This window comes from Microcaecilia unicolor, chromosome 2 (genome assembly GCF_901765095.1).
Source record: "Microcaecilia unicolor chromosome 2, aMicUni1.1, whole genome shotgun sequence".
Lineage (NCBI taxonomy): Eukaryota > Metazoa > Chordata > Amphibia > Gymnophiona > Siphonopidae > Microcaecilia > Microcaecilia unicolor.
This window is the reverse complement of record NC_044032.1, coordinates 51,229,511-51,243,453: the sequence shown is the minus strand read 5'-3', so window position 1 is coordinate 51,243,453 and position 13,943 is coordinate 51,229,511. Positions and strand designations below refer to the sequence as shown.

General features: G+C 40.2%; 1 protein-coding gene across 1 annotated transcript in view; it reads left to right on the top strand.

Moving 5' to 3' along the window:
* The window catches only part of MYO5B (myosin VB), a 696,980-nt gene that overhangs the window by 431,550 nt on the left and 251,487 nt on the right, over positions 1-13,943 (top strand). Inside the window, exons 13-14 of the mRNA XM_030192939.1 lie at positions 353-475; positions 4,682-4,765. Of these exons, the coding sequence (XP_030048799.1) occupies positions 353-475; positions 4,682-4,765 (207 nt within the window). The remainder of the gene's footprint in view (positions 1-352; positions 476-4,681; positions 4,766-13,943) is intronic.

Genomic DNA, 13,943 nt, shown 5'->3' with positions numbered 1-13,943 from the left:
TTTTGTAGTGTTACCTCTGTCACAATCTTGGGGTAAAACGTGGCCATGTTGCGTTACTTGATTTAGTAAACTGACTGCTGTATGACCTTTACCTGAGATCTGTTTCTGGTTTTTTGATTGTGATCTTCTACGGATCCATAGCGCCTCTTCTGGGTTATATAATGGGCTTTACACACAGAAAAACTGTACAAAATTATCCCCAATATGTTAAATAAAGCCCTCCTGAATCCAATCACAGTAGCTAAACTGATCAGAGTACTCCTTTATGAGTAGTTTCTGCAGGGTGAAAAAAAAAGCGGAGAAAGCATTCAGAGCTTTAAATTTATATAATAATTATTTTCTTGTATTTAAGGTCCCTAAAGGCACTGACCGGAACTGGGCCCAGAAACTGTATGATAGGCATAGCAGCAGCAATCACTTTCAGAAGCCCCGAATGTCCAATACCTCCTTCATCGTGAGTCACTTTGCAGATAAGGTAAGTTATTGGAGGGGAGGAGGAGGGGAGGGGAAATGGTTATTACCTTGACACCCAGGATGTATGATGAGCAGTCGAAAATATTAACTGTGTTTTTGGAAAGGAAACTTTATAGATTTCTGAGCAGTGAGTGTGTGCAAATCTGGCTGCATCAGCTACATCTGTTAAGATCTGGTTAGTTCTCAATTTTGTGAATCCTTTCAGGATTCTCATGTTAATTTAGAGCTCCTTTTACAAAGTGGCGGTAAAAATGGGCCCTGTGGTGGTGTCAGTGCACAGATTTGCCACACGCCAAAGCCACCCTTTACCACTGGCAGTAAAAGGCTTTTTTTTTTTTAAGGAAGAAAATGGCCTTGCGAAGTTAAACACTTGCTGCGCAGCCATTTCCTCTTTAGGAGGCGGTAATGGCTCCCACGGTAGCCCAGTGGTAACCAGGCAGCCTGTGATGCTGCCCATTTGCCGCCAGGCATGCCCCCGGTGCTAGAAAATGCAAAAATATTTTCTAGCACCAGAAATGGTGTGTGGTGGATGTCGGAACTACTGCTGGGCTCCCCCTTGGAGCCCGGCAGTAGAGCCGAATTGTCACAAATTTACCATTCTTTCATAAAAGGGCCCCTTTAATGAAGCTTTTAGAAATTGGTGAAGTTTCATACACTCTTCATAGAGGTTTTCACTTCATTGAGTGGAGTGGAACAGGTAGATGTGAATAACTTGTTTACTCTTTCCAAGAATACATGGACTAGGGGGCATGCAATGAAGTTACTAATTCTTTTAGAACAGACCAGAGAAAATATTTCTGAACTCAACATATAATTTAAGCTCTGGAATCATTGCCAGAGAATGTGGTAAAAGTGGTTAGAGTAGCAGGGGTTTAAAAATGTTTGGTTACATTCCTGGAAAAAAAGTCCTTAAACCGTTATTAAGATAGACCTGGAGAAAGCCATTGCTTGCTCCTGAGATAAGCAGCATGAAATCATTTTTACTCTTTTGGGATCCTGCCAGGTACTTGTGACCTGGGTTGGCCACTGTTGGAAACAGAATACTGGGCTTGATGGACCTTAGGTCTGTCCCAGTATGCATATGTACTTAGGTAAGCAAGAGAAACTCAAAGCTGAAAATTGAGCATGAACACAAGCTAAATTAATGAACTGTGTGCCATCCTAGTGGCTCAATTGGCAGTATGAAGGTACTAGGTTAGGCCTTCGCTCCCCGGATTGGTAAGAATGGGATTGCTATGGGGGGAGCTTTTGAAGCCCCTTGGGGTGGAAGGTATCTTAATCATTGCACAATGGTGGCACCTAGTGGTTACATCTAGGGTTTTTTCAGGGTGCTGGAATATGAATGCTTGTGCAAGACTCCAGGCTGCCGCTTTTACAAATGAATTGAGAAGTAACTAGGTATTGCGTAAAATGGGACTTGTGCTAAAATAAAAGCTCATGGTGCCAGGTTCCAGTTAAGCTGAAAGTGTAGATGATCAGAAAAAAATTGTTGGACAAAAAAAGAAAACAAAAATCCCAAATGAATATTTTTTGCTTTCCCACCTTTTGCTTTCCCTTAGCTGTTTAATGGTTGTGCTGAAAACAATCCGGCTTATTGGCTGATAGATAGAAGCAAGCTTCCTTTGGGTCAGCACCAATTACTCCCGGGGGATTTCTGCAGTCCAAATTCTGCACAAAAAAAATTCACATTCTGCAATGCAATATTTTAAAATACTGTTTTGGTCAAAATATCAAAAGTCTTTGTTTTTCAGTGATACCTACTTAAAATAAAATTCAGAAAAAAATTACCAAAAAGTGCTGAACGCAGTGAGAGCTACAAGAACAGGGACGTGGGAGGGACTTCCGTTGCTTAGGGCAGTGACCTTTAGGTCAATAATTTATGTTTATTATTTTTTATTCTGGTTTTCAAAAAGTTATTGCATCCAACACTAGGATAAGAAACTCGAGAAACAATATCAGAACAATATAAAAAACAAGAAAATAACATCATTGACCCACATTAGGAGGCGCTAAGAAGGAAAATAAAATTCTACTGACACCATATAGATCCAAAATATAACTAAACCAAAACCACCCCCATTGTCAACCCAAGTCAGACCACTGAATACTTAGAGAAAAACGTTTGTAACTGTGAAAGTTCCTCAAAAATATATGAGGTCTCCTTGTAAGGGACTAAGTACTTATAGGGAAACCTAAACGAAAAAAAAGACCCCCCCCCCCCCCCCACAAACCATAAGAACCCTATCCCTCAAAGCCAGAAACGACTCTCTACCACAAAAGGAAATACCTGAATCTGTTCACCACAAAAAGTCTCACATTTTTGTTAAAATAAGCCCTCAAAACTGAGGCGTTGTCCCCTTCATGTATAAAAGTCACCAGGAGGGTAGCCAACCCTATTAGAAATTGTATGTTTAATTTTCTTGGGGGCCCTTTTACTAAGCTGCGTAAGCGCCTACGTGTGCCCAACATGCGCTAGGATGGAGTTACCGCCTGACTGCCATGTGGCTCTTGCAGTAGTATCATTTTTGTCGCGCATCCGATACGCGAGTCTGAAAAGTAATTGTTATTTTCGGACGCACGTATTGGGCGTGCGCCAAGTGGCATTTGACACATGTAGGTCATTACCAGCCAGTTACCACATGAGTCTTTACCTCTAGGTCAATGGCTGGCGGTAAGGACTTGGACCCAAAATGGACGTGTGGCAATTTTCATTTTGCCGCACGTCCATTTTCGGCAAAAATAAAAAAAAGGCATTTTTTTGCAGGTGCGCTGAAAAATGATTCTTTGCGCATCCAAAACATGTCTACAGTACTGCAGACCATTTTTCAGCGCACTTTAGTAACAGGACCCCATGGAAAGCAGTAAAATCTGCACTTGCCAAAGGATGCAAAACATTGGTGTTTCCATCCTGGTGATACTCCTGTTTTTCTTAAAGGAAATATTAGCATTTAGAAATAACAGTGTTTAACTAACTTTAGAAGACATAGCACCTCTTTAAAGTACTTCCTAACCAAAATCTCAGTGGGCACCTGGGTCTGGTTTTGATCATATAGATTAAGTGCCTGATCTGTTTTCCTTCTAGCCTAGTCATGAATTTAAGTGCCTCAATTTAGGAGCTGAGAGAGGGAGATTTTCACTTAGCAGGATCTAAACACCAAACTCCCATTTTTAGATTCCTAAATCCCTTTGAAAATCAGCACAGTTGAGAGTCCAGGAATAAAATTTCCAATAACTGACTGAAAGATAAGGGCGGCTTGCTAAAGTAAATATATATATATTTTTTAGAAATTGAATTTCATGTCTTTGGTTTTGGAAAACCAGCGTGATGGACCCCATCCCTTAAAATACATTGCTAATGTGCTATGACAGAGCAATCATTTTTATTTATTTAATAAGACTTGACCATGGCAGTGTACAGCAAGAATAAATTGAACATAAGCAACAGACAGTTACAGCAGTAGAAATATTCAAACAACAATACATAGTATGCAGGGACTGTGTCTTCATGTTCAAGTGTACAGCGCTGCGTACAGCTAGTAGCGCTATAGAAATGCTAAGTAGTAGTAGTACTTAAATTGTCAACACAATATGGAATCAAACATTTGAATAGACATCGTAAGGTGGAAGCAAAGTTGGACCACACAAACAGGTAAGATAGAGTGATATAAATTCGGGCTCTGCATCCAGACCACTCCAATCCTGCAACACTTTATAGGGGTAATTTTATAAAGACACTAGTAAAACATGCCCGTTTCTGATGCAAATGAAACGGGCGCTAGCAAGGTTTCCTCTCGCCCCCCCCTGCTCACCCCTTTGGCGTTGTGAAGGCACTGACCGCCATTGTTGCAGACCTCGTCAACGCACGCCAACGCCACCTTCAATGTGCTGAATCGTTGGTTGTGAAGCCACTGACGCCATAGCTCCGCCCTCGACTTCATCACATTTGATGCGAGGGCGGGGCCCCAACACAGTGATTTCGGTGGCTTCACCACCACGAACCCTTCGAACCGGAAGGAAGTGCCCGGAGGAACTGACAGTGACGTCAGTGTCCTCAGAACGTTGAGGGTGAGTTTTATTATATAGGATGTATAAAGCCTGTTTTATATGCAGTAAAGAGCAACCATGTCACTTGTATTTGGATAACGTTGTGTAAGATGACATTGCATGTCTTCAATGGGTTTCCCATGGTGTTGACCTTGTCTTGCAGGTGGAATATCAGTGTGATGGGTTTCTGGAGAAAAACAGAGACACTGTGTACGAAGAGCAGATCAACATCTTGAAAGCTAGCAAGGTAAGGACAGAAGCACAGGATTGCATGTGAAACGTTGCAAAATTCATTCCAAACTGATCTCGTTGCATATGGCAACCCTATTCCAAGAAAAAGACTAGAAAAGAATTGTTGCTTTAGACCAGTGGTTCTCAAACTTGTCCTGGGCGACCACCAGCCAAATGGGTTTTCAGGACATCCCTATTGAATATGCATTAGGTAGATTTGCATATAATTGCAGATTCTCATGAATATTCATTAGGGATGGTCTGAAAACTTAACTGGCTGGTGTTACCCCAGAACAGGTTTGAGAACCACCTCTTTTGACCTTTTTTGAAAGGATATCATTCTGGTCAATTTTTTTCCAACATTGCATAGTGTTGGAGGTAGGCCTCAGTACTGCATCAACACTTGAGGGTTAGATGTTCTAGCAGCATATGGCAGAGTGCTGAAGGGTGCTGAGAGTAATGAAGTGGCATGCTGCATTCTGATAGGCTGGGTAATACTGCGTTTTATGGTGGAGCAGAGCCTCGTAACCAGTGGCGTAGCCACAGGTGGGCCGGGGCCCACCCACTTAGGGCTCAGGCCCACCCAACAGTAGCATATGTTTAGTGGTAGCTGGTGGGATCCCACAGCCCAGCCAGCTGAAGACTTCCTCCTGATGGTAACGAAAACGCTACTCTCCATGATACCGGCACCTGCGTATGTTCTGTTTTCAGCGCATGCCTGCTGCAGACTGCCAAGGTGGAAAGAAGTGTTTTCCCACCAGCTGAGATATTTTTTGGGTGGGGGAGGGGGGAGAACAATTGGTGCCCACCCAAAATCTGTTGTCTGGCTACGCCCCTGCTCATAACTGAAATGGCTGTTGAACTATGTATGTGTAGATGCTTCTAAAATTATCTCCTTATATAGAAACATGACACAGAGACATTGTTAATTTCTGTACTAGATGAGGTTAAGATAGGATTCAATAAAAGGACTAAGTATTTGCCGATTTACTTTAGATATCTTTTCTACTTTTCCATTAATCATGAGATTTTACTAAACCGGCTACAATCTTTGTGTATAGCAGGTACAGTATTATGTTGGTTTCGATATTTTCTATCCGATAGAAAATTTTGTGTATTTGAAGAACATGATAAATTGGAATTGGTAATTTGTTCGATAGGAGTCCCTCAAGGCTCATGTTCATCTGCAGTACTTTTCAATCTTTTTCTTATACCATTGTGCATTCTTTTGCGTTGCGTTGGTGTGCAGTACAAACTATATGCTGATGATATTCAATTTTTGTTGCCTATCAAAGTCTCTCTTGAGAATGCGTTCTCAAAACTTAGACTGTACCCGACTAAGATTATCCAATGGATGGAAGGGAGTTGGTTAAAACTTTTTTTTTTAATTTTATTTTATTTATTTATCACTTTTACAGTTTAAATCAAGTACAATCTTGAGTTCAGTAAAGATGACTATTAGTCATAACAATATACAGGAAATACAAAAAAAAAAAATCTAAATTCAATCACATCATGATCTATTGCTCATCTTTAGTCCACAATATGGAGGCAATACAAAACTATACCACAGGAAATTATCTTAATATTTGCTAAGGAAAAAGGTGGCAAAGCAGACGAGCCAAGTGTTAAACTTTTACGGCGTAGAAGTTATCACAGGTCTTGGTAGCGAGACGGATGAGCCAGCTAGCTTAGATTCCAAAAAAGAGGTCAGTTGTTTAGAATCAAAAAATATATATTTAACAGAATTTAATTTTATAACACATTTGCATGGAAAGTTTAGCCAAAACAACGCACCCAGTTGCAATGCTTTGGGGCGAAGTGGTTAAAACTTAATTGCAAAAATACAGATTATTTTATTATCTGGTTCACACAGGAATAGATTGTCCTAATGTATTTAGTGTGAACTCAATTGAAATTCCAATGGAATAAGAAATGTAGGAGTGCAAATAGACACTACATTGTCCATGAAGAAACATATACAGTGCGTGATCTCAAAAGTTTTTTTTTTATAAACTTAAGATTGTGAGACAAATTAGATCTTATGTTCCCACTGATATCTTTTGAAAAATTGTTCAGTCAGTGTTTTCTCCTCTGATTACTGTAATGGGTTGTTAATAGGCGTTACAGGAAGTTCATTGAGATTTTTGCAAATTGTCCAAAATTCTGTAGCAAGAGTGATTAGAGGAGGAACAAGTTATGATCATGTGACTCCTATATTACAGTCTCTTCATTGGCGTCCTGTAAAATTTCGAATAGAATTCATCTTAAGTAGAGGAGTGTGGTAGCCGTGTTAGTCCACTCTTAAGGTTATCAATAGAAATCAAACAAAATAAAACATGGAAAAGAAAATAAGATGATACCTTTTTTATTGGACATAACTTAATACATTTCTTGATTGAAATGTTGCTGTTTTTAAAATCTTGAATGGTCTGTGTTTCCTTAACACTTAGCGCCTCTCTAAGATACTATTAACCTGCTTGCTCTCTAAGATCCTCCCAGAAATAGTTACTTGAAGTGCCATCTTTCAAGCAGATACTTTTGGAAAAATATAGATCTTCTACATTTTGTGTAGCAGCCCCTAAACTGTGGAATGTATTGCCCTAGCGCTCCGCTCAGTGCATGAGATTGCTCAATTTAAGAGAGATTTAAAAACCTACCTGTTTACTCAAGCATATGGATTATTACAGGAATGATACTATTCTTCTTTTATGGATTTTGATGAGTTTATATCAGTTAGTAATTATGTATGATTTTGTTTTATTATTATATATTGGATTTTATTATGTTTGTCCTTTGTTCCCTGCTTAGACTGTTTCAGATACAGTGAGTTAGAAATAAAGTTGTTGTTGTTGTTGTTTTTATTATTATTAATACACATTCTTGTTAACTTCTTATCTCATTGCACACAAAGAAGAGGTTCATGGTCCAGTCGTATTCTCACAAAAGATAGGGGTTTTTCTCTCCATTGCCTCAGGCTCCCACATTCTCTTTCTTCTTTCACTATCCTCAACTCCCCTGCATCTCTTCCAGCAATTAGCACACAGCAGATTTAAACCCAGGCACCAACCTTCACCAGTGTATGAGCCTCTGATCACACAGTTGCCTAGACAGTAGTGCATGAACCATTACCTTTCAATTAACTTTCAGGAAGAGGGAGGGTGAAAGGGTGCTTGTGCTGTACATTTCTTTCTTAATCATAAAGTAAGCGAGGTGAGTTCACCTCATTGCCTGCAGATAATTCTTTTGCTCTGCACATTATCAGCACTGTGCCCCTCATTTACACCTCTGATAATGAGGTCTCTTATCAGTAAGAATTTTCTGTTTTTCTCTGGTCTGTCATAAGTACATAAGTATTGCCATACTGGGAAAGACCAAAGTTCCATCAAGCCCAGCATCCTGTTTCCAACAGTGGCCAATCTAGGTCACAAATACCTGGCAAGATCCCAAAAAAGTACAAATCATTCTATACTGCTTATCCCAGAAATAGTGGATTTTCCCCAAGTCCATTTAATAATGGTCTATAGACAATTTATTTAGGAAGCTGTCCAAACTTTTTAAAACTCCGCTAAGCTAACTGCCTTTACCACATTCTCTGGCAACGAATTCCAGAGTTTAATTACATGTTGAGTGAAGAAAATTTTTCTCCGATTTGTTTTAAATTTACTACATTGTAACTTCATCGCATGCCCCCTAGTCCTAGTATTTTTGGAAAAAGTAAACGGATGCTTCACATCTACCCGTTCAACTCGACTCATTATTTTATAGAGCTCTATCATATCTCCCCTCAGCCTCCTTTTCTCCAATCTGAAGAGCTCAAGCCGCTTTAGCCTTTCCTCATAGGGAAGTCATCCCATCCCCTTTATTATTTTTGTCGCCCTTCTCTGTACCTTTTCTAATTCCACTGTATCTTTTTTGAGATGTGGCGACCAGAATTGAACACAGTATTCAAGGTTTGGTCGCACCATGGAGCGATACAAAGGCATTATAACATCCTCATTTTTGTTTTCCATTCCTTTCCTAATAATACCTAACATTCTATTTGCTTTCTTAGCTGCAGCAGCACACTGAGCAGAAGGTTTCAACATATCATCAATGACAACACCTAGATCCATTTCTTGGTCTGTGACTCCTAACGTAGAACTTTGCATGACGTAGCTATAATTCGGGTTCCTCTTTCCCACATTCATCACTTTGCACTTGCTCACAATGAACGTCATCTGCCATTTAGACGTCCAGTCTCCCAGTCTCATAAGGTCCTCTTGTAATGTTTCACAATCCTCCCGCGATTTAACGACTTTGAATAACTTTGTGTTATCAGCAAATTTAATTACCTCACTAGTTACTCCCATCTCTAGATCATTTTATAAATGTGTTAAAAAGCAGCGGCCCCAGCACAAACCCCTGGGGAACCCCAGTAACTACCCCTCTCCATTGAGAATACTGACCATTTAACCCTACTCTTTGTTTTCTATCTTTTAACCAGTTTTTATTCCACAATAGAACACTACCTCCTATCCCATGACTCTCCAATTTCCTCTGGAGTCTTTCATGAGGTACTTTGTCAAATACCTTCTGAAAATCCAGATAAACAATATCAACTGGCTCACCTTTATCCACATGTTTGTTCACCCCTTCAAAGAAATGTAGTAGATTGGTGAGGCAAGATTTCCCTTCACTAGATCCATGTTGATTTTGTCTCATAAAGAACAAAATTACAAAGCATATTCAAAAGCATGGATTAATAATAGTCTCTACCATTTTGTCCGGCAAACCGACGTCAGACTCACCGGTCTATAATTTCCTGAATCTCCTCTGGAACCTTTTTTTTAAAATCGGCGTTACATTGGCCACCCACCAATCTTCCGGTACCATACTCGATTCTAAGGATAAATTAAATATTACTAACAATAGCTCCGCAAGTTCATTTTTCAGTTCTATCAGTACTCTGGGATGAATACCATCCGGTCCAGGAGATTTGCTACTCTTCAGTTTGTAGAACTGCCCCATTACATCCTCCAGGTGTACAGAGAATTCATTAAGTTTCTCCAACTCGTCAGCTTCAAATACCATTTCTGGCACTAGTATCCCACCCAAATCTTCCTCAGTGAAGACCGAAGCAAAGAATTCATTTAATCTCTCCACTACGGCTTTGTCTTCCCTGATCGCCCCTTTTAGTCTTCGGTCATCTAGCGGTCCAACCAATTCTTTTGCCGGCTTTCTGCTTTTAATATACCTAAAAAATCTTTTACTATGTGATTTTGCCTCCAGCGCAATCTATTTTTTCGAAGTCCCTCTTAGCCTTCCTTATCAGCACTTTGCATTTGACTTGACATTCCTTATGCTGTTTCTTATTATTTTCAGTCTGTTCCTTCTTCCATTTTCTGAAGGATTTTCTTTTAGCTCTGTCATTTGTTTTGGGGGTGTCTTTTGGGATTTTGTTAATTTCCTTGCCTCTGGCTGCACCTTTTCTGAGCATCATGATGTTCCAATGCAGCAAAGGAATTATATAGGGGTAAAGGTTGGGAGGGTGAGTGCCTCTGTGACACAGGTCATAATCTACCTGCGACTACTGTGACCCATTTATTCCTCTGTTGCTTTATTCTCTGTGGCAGTGCTGGTGGTAAGTTGGCTTGGAATTGGGTAATCCTGAAACTACATCCTTTTACACTTGTTAATCACATCAAAATGACTTTCATTCAATGCAATACATGTTGTGCCTTAGTCTTAAGGCAAACCATTTGGAACTTTAGAGGTTGCCCTATCTGTCTCCAAATATCAGATGTGAAAGATGACTACAACCTCAAAAAGTAATAATTGCAGCCAATTCCTTTTTGAGGTTAGACGCTATATGAGAGAAACTAAAGCAGCTGTTTTCAGTGATGCCACAACTTCACTAGAAGTCCACTTTCAAAAGAACAAAGTTAAATGTATCCAACCACACGGTGAAGGATCCAAAAAGGTCCTTTTTGGATGTAAAAAAGACTCCTGATGCAGACTAGAAAGGCCGAAACACAGCTGTGTCGAGTCTTGTTCACCGATCATTTTATTGTTTAATAAATTGCTTTATAGTTTTTTTGCACTGAAGCGTCATCATTTGTTGGTCATCTTCGCTGTTTTTGCTTATTGCTGACGATCTTGCGAAGACTGTTTTCTTTGCATTGGTTCACCGTACTGCCTACAAAATAGGTGTCAGTAAGTGCTCATGTGCTAATACTTTTTAATGGTCATGCGCTAATGGCAAAATCAGCCCATAGCCATTCATTCAAAAAATAGAAAATCGGACATTTTGCGACTGATGTAAAAATGGCTTTAAAAACAGAAGAAGAAACTCCACATTCCAAAGCAAGCACATCACAGTGGGGGTGACAAAGCAAGCCAAAGATGTGTTAAAATCCTTTAATAAATATCTTCACAAGATAACAGCAACTCAATGTACCTCTACCTCCTCTCCTGCCATTGTAATCTGTTTTCTTGGTTCATTGTAAACCACTTTGGGGCTGCTTTTAGTGGCAAAAAGCAGGGTATAAATGTTCTAAATAAATAAATAAATGTCTCGGCCGTGTTTCGGCTCAAAAGGCCTTTAGGAGTCTATATAAAAACATGATGTGTATTTAAAAACTAAGCCGTGCGGCAATGCTGACACAGCAAAAATTATATGTAAAAATGTGTAATGATTTAAAATTTGTAATACAAAAAACTAATGCTAAACATATCTGTGCGGAGGATGTGATATGCATGAAACTGCTTAAAAAGTAAAGCACAACGTAAGTAATAGTAAAAGACTAAGCATCTCTTTAAACATAAAAGCCAGTGTGGCTCTGGTATAAAAAATGTCTCAAAATAATATTAGGGGGCAGTTAGTCTCCTTTTGTATGGAACTGATGTCCTGCTGTGAGTACAAAAATGTAAGAGTCGAGCGCAATGCCTTGAGTTTGAAAACATGAGGGCCGTCTTTACCATACGGTGTTTTTCTTTGGCTCTGGATTGATTATTGCTCAGAGTTCTTTGGTGCCTCGTTTTTAACTTATCCTTCGCATTGTCATTTTTTGTTTTAATTTGCCATAGATTTTTTACTTTGCCTTTCACCTTGTGGTTTTATACAGTATCCACCATGCACTAAATACAGGTACTTTTATACATTTTGTTCACTTTTTTGTCTTAGTTCTGCACACCCTTGCCGCTTTTTCTTCGGGTGTTTGTTTCTATGGGTGCACATTTCCATAACTCCTCACATCTTGGTTGTTCATAGAGGATGTCTTGGGGGGGGGGGGGGGGTCCTTCCTACCCTTTTTTTCTCTCAAAATGATTTCTCCCAATATGTACAGTTCTTATAGACATGTTGATGGAGCACATATAGTATTAAGTTCTGTTAGGTTACTATATTATCTCTTTTATACCTAAGATATATACACTGCTACAGTTTTATGAAATTATATAATATAATATATACGCTTCTACAACTTTATGAAATTATAATTTTAATGCACATCCATTATTACTCATCTCCTCATACATTTTTACAGTTCTCTACTTATTCATTTGTGCCAATAACCACCTTATATTGTGGTGGTTCATACGCCATTTTGCATGTTAGTATGTCCTCATTAGGGATATTGCTCTTTTACATTTTTCAAACAATATTGTATGTTTTACATTGTCTTTTTGGTTTTATTAGATACACATAATTGTATATTGAGGTTTATTTCATACATACTTTTTAAAATTCTTGTGGCGGAACCGTGGGTTTCTGAGCCTATGAACTGTGTTTTTTTGCTGATGATATGTGTTTCTCCTGGTTTTCCAGCAGATGGCGATTATTATTTTTTTTTTTTTAAAGCTGTATCAGAAGTGACAGTTTTCTTTTTCCCGTCTAACTGTGAGGTAATTTGTCAGTCTCAGTTTGGAAGTAGAGGGAGAAAGGCCTCTCTACTGAGACCCTGTGATCAGTTATATTCTGTAACTTGTTAGCAGCTATATTTCCTGTACTTCCCAGGTACTATTCAGGTAGTAATAAAATGTTTAGATAGTTTTATAATTGATCTATATTCAGTTACCTGTTGTTATGTGCTGTTTTTGTTCAACATTTTTCATGACAATAAACTTTCTTTAGTTTATTGCCGCTGCTTGACTGGACTGACTAAGAATCCTGGTGGTTTGTGTGTTGGGTCTATGGGTGCTTTCTGGGAACTGTGGGACCCCAGTAACCTAGAAATCACTGGGGAATAACTTGAGAGCTGGAGACTCGCCCAGAGGCGGTTGGGACCCAGTCAGTGGGAGGAGGATGCTAGTGTAGAGCACAAGCGGCAGGTGCACATGGACCTGAGCTGTGCTGGGGACAGACCTTCCAGGTGGCTGCAAGGTTAGTCCCAGGAGGGTGACTAAGCGTTTTGTCACAATTCTTATTAACTTTAATCATTTGGTTTTGTCCATCTGACTGTTTTGATTGTATGTATATTGTTTTAGGCTCCTGAGGTAGGCGTATTAAGCGCTGAAACACAGTTCCATGTCGAGTCTACAAGGTGTATTCTAAGAATAAAATTGTGTGTGTGACCCATCTCTGACTCCCTCATATTTTTGGAAGTGCCGTTCTCTTTTACACTACTCCCTTGATTATTCCTTTTACGTCCGTAGTGTTTTCCGTTCCTCCACTTTGGTGGTTGATCTGTACCAGGGGCGTATCTGCTTGGGGCCTCAGGGGCCTGGGCCCCCGCAGATTTTGCCCTGGACCCCCCTACCGCCATCAACCCTCCCCCGCTGCTGTTGCTTACTTTTGCTGGCGGGGGACCCCAACCCCCGCCAGCCGAGGTCCGCTTCCACCTGCCGCTGCCTTAAAAACTACTTCTTCAGCCGGCGGGGGACCCCAAACCCCCGTCAGCCGCCCCGAGGTGTTTAAAATTCATTTTCGGCCTCCGTGGCCGTGCTGCTGTTGATAGGAGCTGTTGAATCTACTTCGGAGTCTGACGTCTTTGTACGTGCTGCAACGTCAGACTCCGAAGTGGATTCAACAGCTCCTATCAACAGCAGCACGGCCACGGAGGCCGAAGATGAACTTTAAACACCTCGGGGCGGCTGGCGGGTGTTTGGGGTCCCCCACTGGCTGAAGAAGTAGTTTTTAAGGCAGCGGCAGGTGGAAGCGGACCTCGGCTGGCGGGGGTTAGAGCCCCCCACCAGCAAAGGTAAGCAACAGCAGC